The sequence below is a fragment of the Corylus avellana genome, chromosome ca4, assembly GCF_901000735.1.
Source record: "Corylus avellana chromosome ca4, CavTom2PMs-1.0".
NCBI lineage: Eukaryota > Viridiplantae > Streptophyta > Magnoliopsida > Fagales > Betulaceae > Corylus > Corylus avellana.
Window position 1 is genome coordinate 21,972,486 of NC_081544.1, and position 17,856 is coordinate 21,990,341.

Genomic DNA, 17,856 nt, shown 5'->3' on the forward strand with positions numbered 1-17,856 from the left:
TGGAGGTAGGGACCCCAGACAAAAGCCCCTCCCTATTTGCTTGTGTTACCATTGCACTCAGCGCCTCTGCACAAATGAGGAAAAGATAAGGTGAAATTGGGTCTCCCTGTCTGAATCCCCTAGAGGGGGCAAAAAGCCCCAAAGGTCACCATTGACAATAATCGAAGTTATTTGAAAAAGGTTTAGGTCTTTTGATTTAAAGCTTGGTTTTAAGGAAACATTAACCATTTTAGTAAGAAATGAAACGGGAGTTTTATCGAGGTATTACAATTTACCAAGCTGTTTAAGGTTGCACTCGTACACTCGGGCTATATCCAGTGATCAAACAAAAGTCAACGTACGCTCAGGCTGGTCCCCACACGAGCGTTCGTCTATTGTTTGCATACAAGCGCTCGCATGAGAAAGTTCAAAATTTCCAAAATAACCCTCCAGCTGATCACAGTGATCTAAAAGTCCAATTAACCCTCTAACCAAGTCATTTTAGCCTAGTTAATTATTTGAGTCACTACAGATGTACTCAAGAATCCGCAGATAAACCGTGGTAATCGATCCTAATCAAGCCGAAGATGGAATATAATGAGTAGGGGTGGGTATCGGTTTGATTTGGTTAGGTAGAGTCATTTTCGGTTTGGTTAACCGAAATTGTTGGTTAAATCATTTAATTCACCGATACATTTCGATAAGGATTTATTTTTAAAGTTTCTGTTAAACAAATATTTCGGTTAAAATCGGTTGGATTAATTGTGGACCTTTTTTAATTGGGCAAAAAATTGATTGTTTTGGGGGCCAATATTATTTTTTGGGCTAAAATAGCTTTTTGAATCAAACAAATTTTAAAGGAGCCCATTAATTAATACAATAAGAATCTACCATACATATGTTGTACTAATAAATTGGTCCTAGAATCCACAAACTAATATGTTCTACTAAAAAAACCTAAATTATCATTTTTACTAAAAAAATATTTATCATTGGTTACTTATCGATTAATTCAATTAACCGACCAAAAAAAAAAAATTATATCGATTAACTGAACCGAACTGACGTCGGTATAAAAATTTTTAACCGATTACTGACCGACTTCTAGTAGTAGCCAGTTAATGTTGGTTCGGTCGCACTTGGTAGGCGATAAACGATTAATCTATCTACCCCTAATAATAAATAACCCTAGCCCATAGGGAAAGCAGCGACAACCATTAACATAAACTATTCTTCTTCACCATTTGCATTGTTTTTATCTGCGTATAATTCCAATTAAGATTTGAACCATTGATAGAAAGAAATCAGTATAGAGTAGGCTAGCAGTCGTTCATTCTCATTTCTCACCATTTGTTCAGACAAGGTGATCAATTCCCAACACAAAAAAATAAAATAAAAAATTATTAGTCTAATAAAAGCCGCTTTATATTTTAGGTGTTTTAGGTACCCATTGGGTCAACCTTTTTATTCACTAAAAGAAATTAAAGTCCCTTTATATATATTGCGATGGTGTGATGATAAAAAATTTAGTAAAAAACAGGTGACCCATTGAAGCATGATTTGGTAGCCTTTTTTGCTCGAGTTAATAAGTCTTTAGGGATATTTTTACATCTAATGCCCTAAAACCTTCTGATTTAAAAGTCATTGGTTTAACACTCGTTACATGAGTCAATTAGAAAGCTTAAGGGAACCAAATTTTACACAGCCTGACCAAAAAGAAGAAAAAGAAAGTTATGCCATAGTTATTCATTCTTGTGCAAATATCTATCTAAATTAATAGGCAAATAAATATACGTTTTACTCGTCAGTTCACAAGATTAATAGGCAAATAAATGTATAGAGTGCAAGTAGAAGATCATTCCCATAAGGATTAGTATAAACTATGTTTAAAATTAATTCCGTAATTAAAACAAGGTAAAAGGTTGATTTTTGATTTAATAAAGATAAAAGGGTAGGGTTTTGATATCCACCATCGTGGTGTATTTTTTTTTAATAATTTATTTTTTAGAATTTTAAGGGTATTTTTTATATTTTTGTGGAACAAAAATGAGTATATTATAATTTTTTAATAATTTAGAGGGACATTGCTTCAATTGTTTGGATGTCATTGTAGATTTTGTGGTTAATTTGAGGGGATTTGTGTACTTCCCCCTCTCTTTTTTTTTTTTTCTCTCTAAACTTATAAGAAAGTAATGGCCGTATTTGGATTTCAAAGAGATGTTTCCAAGAAATTGTGTAGTTAATTTAAAGATTTGTTTTTCTAATTTATTGGAGTATTTTTTGTCTTATTGAGAAAAATTTAGGGTCATTTTTATCTTTTTTTTGGCTTTATAAGGACATTATCAAATTTTTAGTAGTTTAGAAAGACATTGTCAATTCATTGAATAATAATTTGAGGGGGTATGTGGACTTTTATTCGTACCATCCTTTTATTTTCTCAAAGTCGATGTGGTATTTAAAATTTTTATTAGATTTAGAATTAATCACTATTAAATTTTGATTTAAAATTAAATCAATTTAAAAAAGATAAAATAATAATATTAATAATATTAATATTAATAGTACGTAACCATATGCACTTACTAAACAAAATTGGAATCATTGAAACATTTACACTTCCCTTTGAATGTGCTTAAATTGATTTTCCCATTTTTTTTTTTAAAAAAAAAAAATTTACATGTTCACACAAGGGGAAGGGAAAAGAAATTGGAGTAATGTTAGGTACCATTTTTTATAATCCTAAAATCCTCCTAAAGTTGATGTGGCTTTTAAAATCACCATTAAATTTTAGATAAATCATACTTGAATTTTGATCAAATGGTTATTTTGAAAGACACATCAGCTTTAGGAGGATTTTAGGAGGATAAAAAGATGGTACCTAGCATTACTCAAGAAATTGGGGGAGAGGGGTTGAAACTAACGACATTTGCTTCATGAAGCGTAATCTCCAGCCAATTGAGCTTTCCTATTATTAATCTCATATTCTGGTTAGTGAAAATCAAAGTGAACCACCTATAATGATTACCCAACAATGCAAAATCATAAGGCCCCCCTCCCTTGATATCGTGGTAACTAAGAGTCTAATTGGAATTACGTTTAAAAATAAAACTTTTAATTATTTTTACTTACCATAATTAATTTTTACTTTTCAAGAAAAAAAAAAAAAAAACTTAATCTCAAATAGGAGTTACAAATATTTAGGACTAGAAATGGTCTTCACAAATTTAGTCTTGTCTATCCCCTCTACTTGACAACTAGATCTAGTATTCTGGGTAAGGTTAGAGTTATGAATTCCACACAAAAAATTATTATTATTATTATTATTAGTTTCATTTTTTTTTTCTTTTCGTATAGTTTCATGTTTTAGATAAAATTGATTTTTCTGAGCCACGCCAGAATCCTATGGGTCCTATTTTGGCTGTGTTTGGCAATGGCCATGGCCCATGGACAATTGCTATTCATACTTTACATATTTAAATCTTCAACGTTTTTACTTTTTAGATCACATTAATCACTTTTTACTATTACTTAAATTAAAAAAATCACTACAAAATAATTTTTTTTTTTTTTTCATTTTTCTATACTAAATATTTTTACATTTTTATTTTTATTTTTTTTCATATCAATCAATTTTTGCGACAGTAACAAGCTACTAAAGAGTAACAGGCCAATATCAAACGGACCCTACTGGATTGTCTTACTAGTGAATGAAGGGGTGCTCATTAATTTTTGCTCAAATCATATCCCTCTGAGGTATACAATCACTTTCACATTGCATCACTAATTTCTAGTTTTTTAGTATTTGCACCAAAAGTGTGAAATACGTTAAATGGAAACTATTCATTTTATATTTAAATTTTATTTTGTTGGATTTAATAGAGGATGTGGTGCCTACAACATTATATTGATATGAAATATAGGGGTATTTTGAGAATTTTGAAAATATTTAACGAAAAATCTTAACGGATAAGGATATTATAAAAATAAAAAATAAAAGTTCAATACCTTAAATTGAAAATTTTTAAAATTTAAAATGTAGTTTCCAAACGAATGAAAATTCATGAGAATTTTCTAAAATTTCTTCTAAAATTTAACACGTATGATAAAAAAATAATAGAGGATATATATGTAATTGAAAATTAAAGTAAACCGTGCAAAATACTACTCTAATTGAAAATTATCAGAGTGATGTGACTTCACCTTCTTCTTCCTCTTCTTCTTCTTCTTCTTCTTCTTATTATTATTATTATTATTATTATGATAAGAGGAGCAATTAAAAGTAGAGGATTTGGCTTAATTACCGATTAACCCAAACACCAAAAAATATCGAGTGATGTGACTATTTCTAGATACAATGTTTTTCACGAAAATAATGTTTTTCTCATAGAAGAAAACAAATACCATTAGTATATATGCTGCCAATGCTTGAAAAATTACTTAACTAACAATTCCTCATTCAATATTTTCAATAAAAACCATTCTTTACGATCGATGAGAACTGTCCACATGAAAGAATAAAATTCTTTCATAAGGACTCTTCAACATGAAAATTCTTTCACAAAGAGTCCTCATGATTGATGAGAATTGTCATCATGAAAATTCTTTCACAAGGAGTTTACGGCAAACACCAACATCATGAGTCATTGTATGTCTATTTCAAATTATGTCTTTAGGATACATTACAAAGAATAATTTATATGTAGTACTTCAAAAAACCATTCTACACGATTGACAAGAACTGTTAGTATGAAAATTCTTTCACAAAGAGTTTACGGCAAACACCAACATCATGAGTCATTGTATGTCTATTTCAAATTATGTCTTTAGGATATATTACAAAGAATAATTTATATGTAGTACTTCAAAAAACCATTCTACACGATTGACAAGAACTGTTAGTATGAAAATTCTTTTACAAAGAATTTTCCGCAGAACCCAACATCTTGGGTCACTGTATGTCTATTTCAAACTATGTATTTGGGACACATCACAAAGAATAATTTATACGTAGGACTTCAAAAAACCATTATGCACGATTGACAAAAACTGTTAGTATGAAAATTCCTTCACAAGGAGTTTACCGCAGACCCCAACATCTTGGGTCACAGTATTTCTATTTCAAACTATGTCTTTGGGACACATCACAAATAATAATTTATACGCAGGACTTCAAAAAACTATTCTACACAATTGATGAGAATTGTTAGCATGAAAATTCTTTCACGATGAGTTTATTGCAGACCCCAACATCTTGGGTCAATCATCAATGTATGTAAAACTTTGGGGCGTTTTTCAATTCAACTTCCAAAGTTTTAATTTTGACAATACACCCCCCAAACTTTCAAATTTTTGCAATTCGATCAATGTTATCTCAAAATTTTCATATTGCCCATAATTTTTATTTTTTATTAAAAAAAATAAATAAAAAATTTGGGGGTATAAAAATGGCCAGATGGCTAAAGACCAACCCGATTTTTTTTTTTTTTATGTAAAAAATAAAAATAAAATAAAATAAAAAATTATGGGCAATATGAGAAGTTTGGGATACAATTGGTCAAATTGTAAAAATTTGGAAGTTTGGAGGGGTGCATTGCCAAAATTGAAATATTGGAAATCGAATTAAAAATTGCTCCAAACTTTTTTTTTTGGGGGGGGAGGTAAAGTGTACTTTTCTCAATATTATATTATATTTCACCACATGAATTTTTTTTTTTTTTGCCTTCATCTACTTATTCCATTATAATTATATTATGTTTCTCATCCTTGATTATTACACATCTTTGGTCGATGCCTTTCGGTCCCTTCTTCTACCTAAATAAAAAATTAAAAAAATTAAAAAAAAAAAAAAAAAAAAAAAAGAAGAAAAAGGAGAGAGAGAAGTAAATCACCATATATTGTGATGATCAGAGTCATTTTAGACCATTAAGTGGATGTTTTTGCAGGGAGTAAATCACCATATATTAAGAAGGGAAATGCTAGGTATTCTTTTAATGTTCTCCCAACTGTGATGTGACTTTTAAAATTATTGTTAAATTTGAAATTATCATTATTGACTTTTAATTTATTGGTGATTTTAAAAGTCAAATCACAGGTGAAAAACAGTAGGAGAACACTAGAAGAACACCTAGCATTTCCCTATTAAGAATTTGTCTTTGATATGTTATCCGTCAAATTTTGCAGCGGGAATCTCTTAAAATTGATTATTTAAATTGTGTGCGATTCGGGCAACGCTACAAAGAAGGAACTGAGGGTCTAGTGTGTAATAAATGTTTTAGGTATTTTAATAACTCTAATTCATGTAATTCTTCGGTACTCTATTTTTTTCAATCATACTATGATCAATACTATAAAATGTCTATTATTTAATTTTAATTTTTTATTAAATAAAATAGAATATGGTGAGAATTCTAAAAAATTTTAAGATCTACCATGAATATTTCCACATGATCACTCTGAAATGACGAAATCAGACAAATCCTTCTCGAAGGTAATGAATGAGTTTTTTTTTTTTTTTTTGACAAGTCCTCATAAAGGGAGGGAAATGGGAGAAGAGAATTCAAATTAGTAATTTATATTTCATAAAGAGTGGTTCTGAGCCAATTAAATTACCCTCGGAGATTGGCAATGAATGATATAGGTAACTTATGAGTGACGGGTCTCCTTTGGCGATCCAAATAGTTGAGTTAATAACAAGGCCTTGTTTGACAAATTTTTTTTTTTTTTCTTTATCGGGGGAAACTTTACTTTAATTCTCCTAAACTTTCAATACTTTTACAATTTTTCTCTTAAAGTTAAAAACACTTAATCTAGTATATGGAATTTTAAAAATTTTGTAATCTCACCCTTCTATTAAGATTTTTGGTTAAATCCTAATGGAGGGTAAGAATTCTCTAAAATACCCACGTGTTAAATTAAATTAAATTTCTCCTATTTTATTCTTTGATTGAGAAAATGTTTTGATGCGGCAAAAATAATTTATAATATTTTTGTGAATATTTAACATTTGAAGTTGTCTATTAACTCTTGCGCGCGTTTGAAATAGTTGGAGTCCCTCTGTTTCTGTGGTTAGGCCCGTTGGCGCTACGAGTCAACACACCAACTTCTGAGCTCACACGGCCCCCCTTCGATGCATCCAGTCATCCAGACTTCACATGCTGGCATTACGCCTAGCATAAATATATTACTACACACTAGCTCTTCCAATTCTCTTCATATATAGATATATTGGGTCTACGCTTTGCTGTGATTGATTCCATTCTGGTTTCTTCCTGAAGAAAAGAATTTTGAAACAGAGGAGTGATCGCCGGCAAAGATGGCGGAGGGAGGAAAAACTTTGGAGTATACCCCCACCTGGGTTGTTGCCCTTGTCTGCAGCGTCATCGTCCTCATCTCTCTCTCCGTCGAGCGAATCCTTCATCACCTTGGCAAGGCAAGCATATATCTCAACAAACTTTCTCCTTCATCCCCTGTCTCTCATTCTGTCTCCAATCAATCATCATTGTTCAAATTTGATGTTTTTTTTTTGCAGTATCTCAAGAAGAACAACCAGAAGCCTCTGTTCGAGGCGTTACAGAAGATTAAAGAAGGTCGTCACACCTTCACTCCCCTTTCTCTCTCTCTCTCTCTCACTCTGTTTTTTGTTTCTTTCTTTTTTTATTATTATTGTAAATATTTTGGTGGGTTTTGGGTAAATGCAGAGTTAATGTTGTTGGGGTTCATATCACTCCTACTGGTAGTGTTCCAAACTCGAATTTCCAAACTTTGCATATCGGAGGACTTAGCCAACAAATGGTTGCCCTGTGAGATTAAAAAAGATGCTTTTTCGACTGCCCATTTCCAAACTTTCTTCAATTCCTTTGTTCCCGGGGCAGCCCGTCGTCTCCTTGCCGAGGCCTCTGCTTCTTCCACCGGTTCTTGTAAAGAGGTACTTCAACTTCTTTTTCTTCTTTTTCTTTTTCTTCCTTTTTTTTTTTTTCCTGCAATTTGTTCTTCAATGCTTCCATCGATGTTATATATATATATATATAATGCACTAAATCTGGTTGTTTGTTTAGTGGAGTTGTTTAGACTTGATCAAATCGATGCACCAAACCAGTTTTTATTTTTATTATTATTATTATTATTATTATTTTAATTATTATTTTCTTTTGTGTTCTTCTTCTTCTTTTCTAATTAAAAAAAATCCATTGATTGCTTTGAATATGATAAACTTGTAGACTAAGGAACAAAAAATAGATAATAGACTAGTCATGTCATCATGCAGATAGACTGTAATCTCCTCTCTTCTAAAATTCTTTGAACTTTCACAATTATTTTTTAATACGTTTTCTGTTCTATCAGTTTACTCCCTACACTTCAAGTCTCTCTCATTTCTGCAAGACAAAATTTACGCTCTATTCAGTCTGGATGACTTATTGAAAAATTTATTATTACATTTTCTTTCAATGATCTTGGAATTAGGTGAAGTTAGAACATCTCATAAATCCCAGTATAAATAGTATTGTTAGCTGAGTTTACTCCCTAAACCTTATTTTGTTCTAACTGTGAAAGCTTCAAGTTAAGTCTGCACATTTAAAAATCAAACTCTAGAAGATTCAAATTTCCCTTTCTCGTGAGAGACACCGGAGCAATTGCTCAATGTAATGCAGACATCTATCCTACATGATCTTTAAAAGAGAGATCACTTGCACTGAGTTTCCTTGGAAAGATAAGAAGGTTTCTTGCAATCTCTAGAATCACCAAAATTCTTTTCTTTTTTTTTTTTTTGTTTGGACATGTCCGCAAAGGGGAGGGGGATTCGAACTAGTGACCTCCGCTTCATGAGATATGGTTCCCAACCAATTGAGCTACCCTTTGGAACAGAAGAACCAAAATTTTACTAACATACTCAAAGCCAATGTAACAGAGAGGATACAACTCCATAAACTTGTTGAAATCATTTGAAATTACAGAAAGTATTGAGTTTCTAGCACTAGATTAAGCGTTTCAAGCAAATAAGTTCAACTCATGTTTTTGGAAAATGCTCTCATCCTATTATTAATGCCTGTTACACCCATTTATGAATTGAAAGATCTGATTAGTTTCTGCTTTTCTCTACATATTTTTCCAGGGAAAGGTCCCACTGTTATCTATCACTGCACTGCATCATCTTCACATATTCATCTTTGTGTTAGCAGTCGTCCATGTGACTTTCTGTGCTCTAACCATTCTTTTCGGAGGGGCAAAGGTACATTGGCCTTATTTTTGTTCTTATCTGTCTAATTTCTCCTTAAAACCAAGATTTTCTCTTCTTTAAACTTAATGGCAATGTTTCTGTCATATATTTCAATGGTGTAGATACGTCTATGGAAACGTTGGGAGGATGCTATCCAAGAAAAGGAATACAACCCAGAAGAAGGTAATGCTCGTTAAAGCTAATGCCTAGATACTTTCAAGTTCTAAATTTAATTTTTCTCATGCAAATACCATGTGTTGCAGTTCTGAAAACAAAATTTACACAAGTTCAAGAACATGCTTTTATCCAGAGTCGATTTCTGGGTTTTGGCAAGGATTCAGCTCTACTAGGGTGGTTGGTAAGTTGTGGAGTCCTTCGTCATCAAATCAATCTGCCTGTTTAATTCATCAATGTTATTAAAGAGGAATATTTGAAAGATCATTCTAGTGATTAGTTTTTCAAATGAAAGCTTTTCATTTCTCTGAGGGTTGCTGAAATTTATATTTTGATTGATGAAATTTACTAGAAATCACAAACTGATAAGACTAACTATTTGATTGAGTTGGCTAACTATGAGATTCTCAACTTTAGAAGTGTTCATCAGGACAAGAAAAAATCATTTGTTTTACCTGTTCTTTTATGCCAGACTTTAACATTACCATTTTGGCTACCACTTAACTACTATCAACCCTGAAATTGATAGGGAAAGGCAAGTTAAAACACATACAAAACTTAAATGTTGCAGAATGCAGATCATCTTTCTTGTGCAGTTTACATGAAAGTAAATAATCTAGAATTAAAAACTTTGATATTATATGAAAAATACCTACTTCAATTTCAATGCCTGAGTTATAGTGGACATCAAAATGGGGAAAAGTTACAATAAAATGCAGTAATGTTTTCTGTCTGATATTACCATTAACTGATATCCTTTTTTAATGGCTTCATCGTTTTCAGCATTCATTTTTCAAGCAATTTTATGGGTCTGTGACCAAAACAGATTATATGACTCTGCGACTAGGCTTCATTATGGTAAGTTATACAAATTTCTACATTTATCTTTTGACACCCCAATACTTCATTTTCATTACTTGTGTTGGGGTTATCCCACATCGGTTGTGGAAGGGGCTAGTGGTCACTTTATAAGTGTGAGGGAAAGCCTCACCTCTTGAGCTAACTTTTGGGGTTGAGAGAGGCCCAAGACCACCCAACACTGGTATCAGAGCTCAGGTTTACCAACAAGTCTCGGCCCAACAGTCCACGGGAGAAACGGGTTGTCGCTGCTCCGACCCAGGGTCCGATGTGTGAGGGGGAGTTTGTTGGGGTTATCCCACATCGGTTGTGGAAGGAACTGATGATCAGTTTATAAGTGTGAGGTTTACCACCCAATAGTGGTATCAAAGCCCAGGTTTACCAACAAGTCTCGGCCTAACAGTCCACGGAAGAAAGGGGTTATCGCTGCTCTGACTCAGGGCCCGATGTGTGAGGGGGAGATTGTTGGGGTTATCCCACATCGGTTGTGGAAGGGGCTGGTGGTCACTTTATAAGTGTGAGGGAAAGTCTCACCTCTTAAGCTAGCTTTTGAGGTTGAGAGAGGCCCAAGACCACCCAATAGAATTGTTGGGGTTATCCCACATTGGTTGTGGAAGGGGCTGGTGATCAGTTTATAAGTGTGAGGTTTACCACCCAATAGTGGTATCAAAGCCCAGGTTTACCAACAAGTCTCGGCCTAACAGTCTACGGAAGAAAGGGGTTATCGCTGCTCCGACCCAGGGCCCGATGTGTCAGGGGGAGATTGTTGGGGTTATCCCACATCGGTTGTGGAAGGAGCTGGTGGTCACTTTATAAGTGTAAGGGAAAGCCTCACCTCTTGAGCTAGCTTTTGGGGTTGAGAGAGGCCCAAGACCACCCAATAGTGGTATCAAAGCCCAGGTTTACTAATAAGTCTCAGCCCAACAGTCCACGGAAGAAAGGGGTTATCGCTGCTCCGACCCAGGGCCCGATGTGTGAGGGGGAGATTGTTGGGGTTATTCCACATCGGTTGTGGAAGGGGCTGGTGGTCACTTTATAAATGGAAGGGAAAGGATCACCTCTTGAGCTAGCTTTTGGGGTTAAGAGAGGCCTAAGACCACCCAATAGTGGTATCATATCTAACCCATTATCATCAGTATGGATTTTCTCAATCTGTAACATCTTATCCTCCAGTTGCATCTGATGGTGATGTGGTATTTGCTTTTGATGAAGCTTATGCTAATCTCGCATGTGATGAATCTACGTGGGTAGTTGATATAGCAGCATCTTTTCATATTACTCCACATAGAGATTTCTGCTCTTCCTACACCAGTGGCGATTTTGGTTGGGTTAGGATGGTAAATGAAGCAAAGTGTAAAGTTGTGGGCATGGGAGATATACAGCTAGAAACTAGCATTGGGTGCAAATTGATGCTTAAGGATGTCAGGCATGTTCCTGAAATGCGCTTCAACTTGATTTCTATTGGGAAACTTGATGATGAAGGCTACCACAATTACCTTGGAGGTGGACAGTGGAAACTGAGCAAGGGTTCTCTTATCTTAGCTAGGGGAAAGAAGACCAACACTTTCTACAAGACAGCTGCAAGACTAGTCAAGAGAGATGCGATTGTTGTTGAGAATGAAAACTTCACTGAGCTATGGCACAAGAGGCTTGGTCACATGAGTGAGAAAGGACTTCAGATTCTCGCCAAGGAACAACTCCTACCTAATAATAAAGGTACGTCACTAACGCCCTGTACTCATTGTTTTGTTGGAAAACAAAAACGAGTTTCTTTTCAAAAATCTTCTTCATCAAGAAAGTCTAATATTCTTGATTTAGTTCACACTGATGTCTACACTATGAACACTAAAACTCTAGGTGGTGCACTTTATTATGTGACTTTTATTGATGACCACTCTAGAAAGGTATGGGTGTTTGCTTTGAAAACCAAAGATCAGGTATTGGGTGTGTTTAAAGTCTTTCACATGAAAGTTGAAAGAGAAACTGGAAGGCAGTTAAAATGCGTCCATGCAGACAATGGTGGTGAATACAGAGGACCGTTTGAAGAGTATTGCAAAAGCCATGGGATCAGGCTTGAGAAAACTGTACCCAAGACTCCGCAGCATAATGGTGTAGCAGAGAGAATGAACAGAACCATCTGTGAGAGAATCAGGTGTATGCTCTCTCATGCAAAATTGCCTAAACAGTTTTGGGGTGAGGCAATGAGGACAACAGTTGACTTGATAAATCTTTCTCCTTCAGTTCTTTTGGATGGTGACATTCCTCAAAGAGTTTGGACATGGAAAAATGTTTCTTTTGAGCACTTGAGAGTGTTTGGCTACAGGGCATTCGTCCATATTCCTAGAGATGAGAGGTTAAAGCTTGATAGCAAAGTCAAGCAATGTATCTTCATGGGTTATGGGCATGAGGAGTTTGGTTACAGATTGTGGGATCCAATTAATAAGAAAATCATACGAAGCAGAGATGTCGTATTCTTTCAAGATCAAACCATTGAAGACTTGGATCAGAAAAAGGCAGAGTCTCTCAGTGAATACCGTGCTGATTTGGATCCAATTATTCCTCCTTGTGTGATGCATGATGAACACATAGGAGATGTACAAGAAGAACAGGTTGATACAGTTGGTGAAAATGGTGAGCCTGTAATTGATAATGTGGAGTCAGAAGAGCATTTAGAGCAAGCTTCTTCAGAACCAGCCGTTGAGATTCAGTTGAGAAGATCTACCAGAAACCGACAGCCTTCCAGAACGTATTCAGTCAATGAGTATGTGTTACTTTCTGATGGGGGAGAGCCAGAAAGTTATCAAGAGGTTATACTACATGACTAGAAAAATCAATGGTTAGAAGCCATGCAAGACGAGATGAAATCCTTGCATAAGAATCACACATATGATTTGGTGGAACTACCTAAGGGCAAGAGAGCACTCAAGAATAAATGGGTGTTCAGATGCAAGATTGAACCAAACAGATCACAGCCAAGGTACAAGGCGCGACTAGTTGTAAAGGGGTTTGGTCAAAAGAAGGGCATTGATTTTGATGAAATTTTCTCACCCGTGGTAAAGATGTCTTCTATCAGAGTTGTTTTGAGTTTGGCTGCCAAAATGAATTTGGAGATCGAACAGCTTGATGTGAAGACTGCTTTTCTTCATGGTGACTTAGAGGAGGAAATTTATATGGAGCAACCAGAATGGTTCATAGCTAAAGGCAAAGAACACTTAGTGTGTCAGTTGAAAAAGTACTTGTACGGACTCAAGCAGGCACCGAGACAGTGGTATAAGAAGTTTGATTCTTTTATGGTTGATCATGGGTATGAGAGAACTACAGCAGAACATTGTGTGTTTGTGAAGAAATTCTCTGATGGAGAATTTATTATTCTCTTGCTATATGTGGACGACATATTGATTGTTTGTCTGTGACACTAGTAAAATTGACAGACTGAAGAAAGAATTGAGTAAGTCCTTTGCTATGAAGGACTTGGGACCCGCAAAGCATATCCTTGGTATGAAGATCTCTCGTGATAGGAAGAAAGGAAAATTGTGGCTATCACAAGAGAGTTATATCGAGAAGGTATTGACAGGTTCAACATGAGCAAGGCAAAATCGGTGAGCTCTACACTTGCAGGGCATTTGAAGTTGAGTTCAAAGCAAAGTCCTACAAGTGAGAAAGAAAAAGATGAAATGAAGAAAGTGCCTTACGCATCAGCCGTGGGTAGCTTGATGTACGCCATGGTGTGTACGAGGCCTGATATCGCTCATGCAGTTGGAGTTGTTAGTCGGTTCCTTTCTAATCCTGGGAAAGAACATTGGGCAGCTGTGAAATGGATTCTCAGGTATCTCAGAGGTACTTCGAGAGTATGTTTGTGCTTCGGCAGTGGTCAACAGGTGCTTGATGGGTTTACAGATGTAGATATGGCTGGGGATATTGATTCTAGAAAATCTACTTCAGGGTACCTGATTACTTATTCAGGGGGAGCAGTGTCATGGCAGTCCAGATTGCAGAAGTGTGTTGCTTTGTCTACCACAGAGGCAGAGTACATTGCTATTACTGAAGCGGCTAAAGAATTGTTATGGATGAAAAAGTTCTTACAAGAACTGGGTTTACAGCAAGAGAGGTATGTGCTTTACTGTGACAGTCAGAGTGCCATCCATCTCAGTAAGAATTCAACTTTCCATTCAAGATCGAAACATATTGATGTTAAGTGTCATTGGATTCGTGATGCACTGGAGGATAAGCTGTTACAGATTGAGAAAATCCATACTGATGATAATGGGTCAAATATGATGACTAAATCGTTGCCTATGCAAAAGTTTGAAATTTGCAGAAGATCGGCAGGCTTCGTGAAGCCCCCCACATAATCGAGAGGGGGAGATTCTATTGGGTGGTCTTGGGCCTCTCTCAACCCCAAAAGCTAGCTCAAGAAGTGAGGCTTTCTCTCACACTTATAAAGTGACCACCAGCCCCTTCCACAACCGATGTGGGATAACTCCAACAATCTCCCCCTCACACATCGGGCCCTGGGTCGGAGCAGCGATAACCCCTTTCTTCCGTGGACTGTTGGGCCGAGACTTGTTGGTAAACCTGGGCTTTGATACCACTATTGGGTGGTAAACCTCACACTTATAAACTGATCACCAGCCCCTTCCACAACCGATGTGGGATAACCCCAAGAACTAGAGATACACTTTCTGAGTTTTAGTATTTTTATTTTGCCTAGACTCATTGCAGGGGAAACCTAAAGTATAATTTCCATAAGTACATGATACGTACCCTTGAAGCTGATTTCAAGAAAGTCGTTGGAATAAGGTTAGTACTTACAATTACAAAAGACATGCCAAGCCATAGCTCTGTTAACTATTTTTCAGTATTCAGTCTTTAGTTTTACTGTTTCTTTTTATCTTTTCATGGATCATATTGTTGTCTGTGAAACTAAATGCTTTCAAATCTGGCTCAGAAAAAATATTACATCCTAATCTGATTCCTCTTAATTGATAGATCTTACTAATTTCTGATTTCATCATCGCAGGTGGTATCTTTGGGTATTTGTGGTCATTTTCTTGTTGTTGAATGTCTCTGGTAACTCTCTCTCTCTCTCTCTATTGATCATATTTTTTAAGCTGGAACTTGAATTTTATGTTCAAAAGATTTGGCTCGGAAAGTGGTAGAGGTTTTCAGTTTATCCATTTGAGTCACATTTCTCTATCTTATTACCATTAACAAGAATGTAATATTCCAGGAATTGGTGTCCAAAGTTTTAAAATTTTCTGATGACAATAATGCCATAGTTCTTGTCTCCATTCAAGACTCTGCTACATGAAGATCATTATTTCCCAAGAATCATGTGTTGTGATTTTCTTGCAGGTTGGCATGCATATTTTTGGATTGCATTCTTTCCCTTTGTTGTAAGTTTGTCCATCTTAGTTTTCCTGTTAAATTACCCTATTATATTTATGCACATTTCTCTCTGCATAAAACTCCCAGAGAACAACCTTAACGTTGATAGTTATTTTTACAGCTTCTCCTTGCTGTGGGCACCAAGTTGGAACATGTAATCACCCAGTTGGCCCTTGAGGTTGCTGAGAAACATGTAGCACTTCCAGGAGCATTGATAGTTCAACCTTCAGATGATCACTTCTGGTTCCATAGGCCCCGGATTGTTCTCTTGCTCATTCATATCATCCTGTTTCAGAATTCTTTTGAAATGGCATTTTTCTTCTGGATATGGGTAAAACATATATTTCTACAGTCATCTGACATTTCATATAAACTTCATATTTGATCTTCTCTGATGCAATCTATTGCAGGCCCAATATGGATTTGACTCCTGCATAATGGGAGAAATTGGCTATATTATCCCTCGACTTGTTATAGGGTAAAACAAATGATATATATATATGTTCTATTCTTGAAACCATGACTCTCCATTTATATACAAAATCTTATGTTTTGGTTGAATACCAATTTTCATTCTTAGGGTATTCATCCAGTTCGTCTGCAGCTACAGTACCCTACCACTCTATGCAATTGTCACCCAGGTGAGTTGGGATCATTCTAAGAACTCTTAAACTTCTTCTTTTTCTGCATATTTATGTTGGGGTTTTAGGCTGATGAAGATTACCCTTTATATGATCCCTTAAAATGTAGATGGGAACTTCATTTAAAAAGGATATTTTTGAAGAACACATTCAAGAGGGGCTTGTTGGTTGGGCTCGGCAGGCCAAAACGAACAAGAGAAAGGCTGCTAATGGCTCTACTACTACCTCTACCCATCATGGCTCTAGCCAAGTGGATCACAAAGAGACTACTCCTTTGAGGGTCCAGATGGCAGAAGTAGGTGGAATGCAATTTGCAATGGAAGAAGGCAATGCAGGAGAGATTGAGCATGCAACTGTCTCCCATGGACACAAATGAAGTGCCTCAAGCCTCTTACTTATGTTTTGCGTTTAGTGTTTTTTATCTCTACACACTGCATAGCAAAATTGGTTAGAAGTATATACTTCCATAGTTCATTTACTCATTTGTTTTTTAGTAAATTTGTAGTCGATCGCAAGTTGAGCAACCGTTGAGAATATAATATAGTTATATGTTTATGCCTAAAATACAAGTCTGTTCATCTAAGTTTGAGTTTTCTGGTAATATAGTTTCTACTTTTGGTTTTGCAAGAGTTATCCCTAATCTTTCAAATTATGATCAATGCAACCCTTTAGTCCACGTCCATTACTCTCGTTATTATTAGATTGAGGTCCCTTGTAATTCCAAGGAATCGTAGGGGGCTTGTAATTGTAAGAAATTGTAGAAAATCTCAATCCCCATAGCTCCACTTTCCCCCAACTTTTCATTTATTTATTTTATTTTTATTTTATAACGAGGAACCTCTCCAAGACATGGCTACTTTGTATATTCACTTCTGTCGGGTAAACCTTATACCCGTGTAAAGCATCCTCTCCACACGGATCAGACAATATTTCAACTTCACTGGTGGACTGATTCTAAGGAATTGTTTGTTCTCAAGAGGATTCGAATTTTGGACCTAATGAAAATACTACCAAGAGGATTCGAATTTTGGACATAATGAAAATACTACCAAAACCAAGGTCCAAGGCTCTTACCATTTGAGCCAACCCCTTGGAGTTTCTTTCCCCTCACTCTTCAAGGGTGGAGCAAAGAGACTGTCAATAAGGACAGTGGTGGAATCTGATGGGGTAAAGGAGGTGGAAAAGAGGCAAAGGAAGGGTGTAGGAGGAGGGGAGCAGAGTCCTCCTCGTTGGGGGAAAGGTATTTTGTCTAAGTGAAGATAAAAGAGGCAAAAAATTATTAGAAAATGTGTAATTTTTTATATCAGTTTCTTCGCCATGTAACTTTTCTGTTTGGGGCGTTAATGTGGCACTTCCAACTAATCCTTAAATAAGTCATTCTTACAAAACAAAAAGGGAAAAAAATTAAGTCAAATAATTTGAACAAAAAAGAATCAATCAACTTAAGTTATTTCGGAATAATGAACAATGTCACATTAACCCGGTAGTATGAGAGATGAGTAATTAGAATTATTCTAACATTACTCGTGAATTAATCATTCAGCAGTCCACTAAAACATCAGGTGGAGCCTGAGGCAGGCCGATGTAGGTTTTGTGCCAAAA

At 35.5% G+C, this 17,856-nt stretch overlaps 1 protein-coding gene across 1 annotated transcript; it reads left to right on the plus strand.

Moving 5' to 3' along the window:
* Positions 1-7,260: 7,260 nt before the first annotated feature.
* On the plus strand, positions 7,261-16,790 carry LOC132178715 (MLO-like protein 1). The gene is made up of 14 exons (XM_059591233.1): positions 7,261-7,408; positions 7,508-7,565; positions 7,677-7,903; positions 9,089-9,205; positions 9,316-9,376; positions 9,457-9,551; positions 10,151-10,225; positions 14,937-15,025; positions 15,246-15,295; positions 15,581-15,621; positions 15,735-15,944; positions 16,024-16,091; positions 16,194-16,254; positions 16,364-16,790. Exons 1-14 carry the CDS (start codon positions 7,292-7,294, stop codon positions 16,628-16,630), a joined length of 1,536 nt encoding a protein of 511 aa, XP_059447216.1. The 5' UTR covers positions 7,261-7,291; the 3' UTR covers positions 16,631-16,790.
* The last annotated feature ends 1,066 nt before the right edge of the window (positions 16,791-17,856 follow it).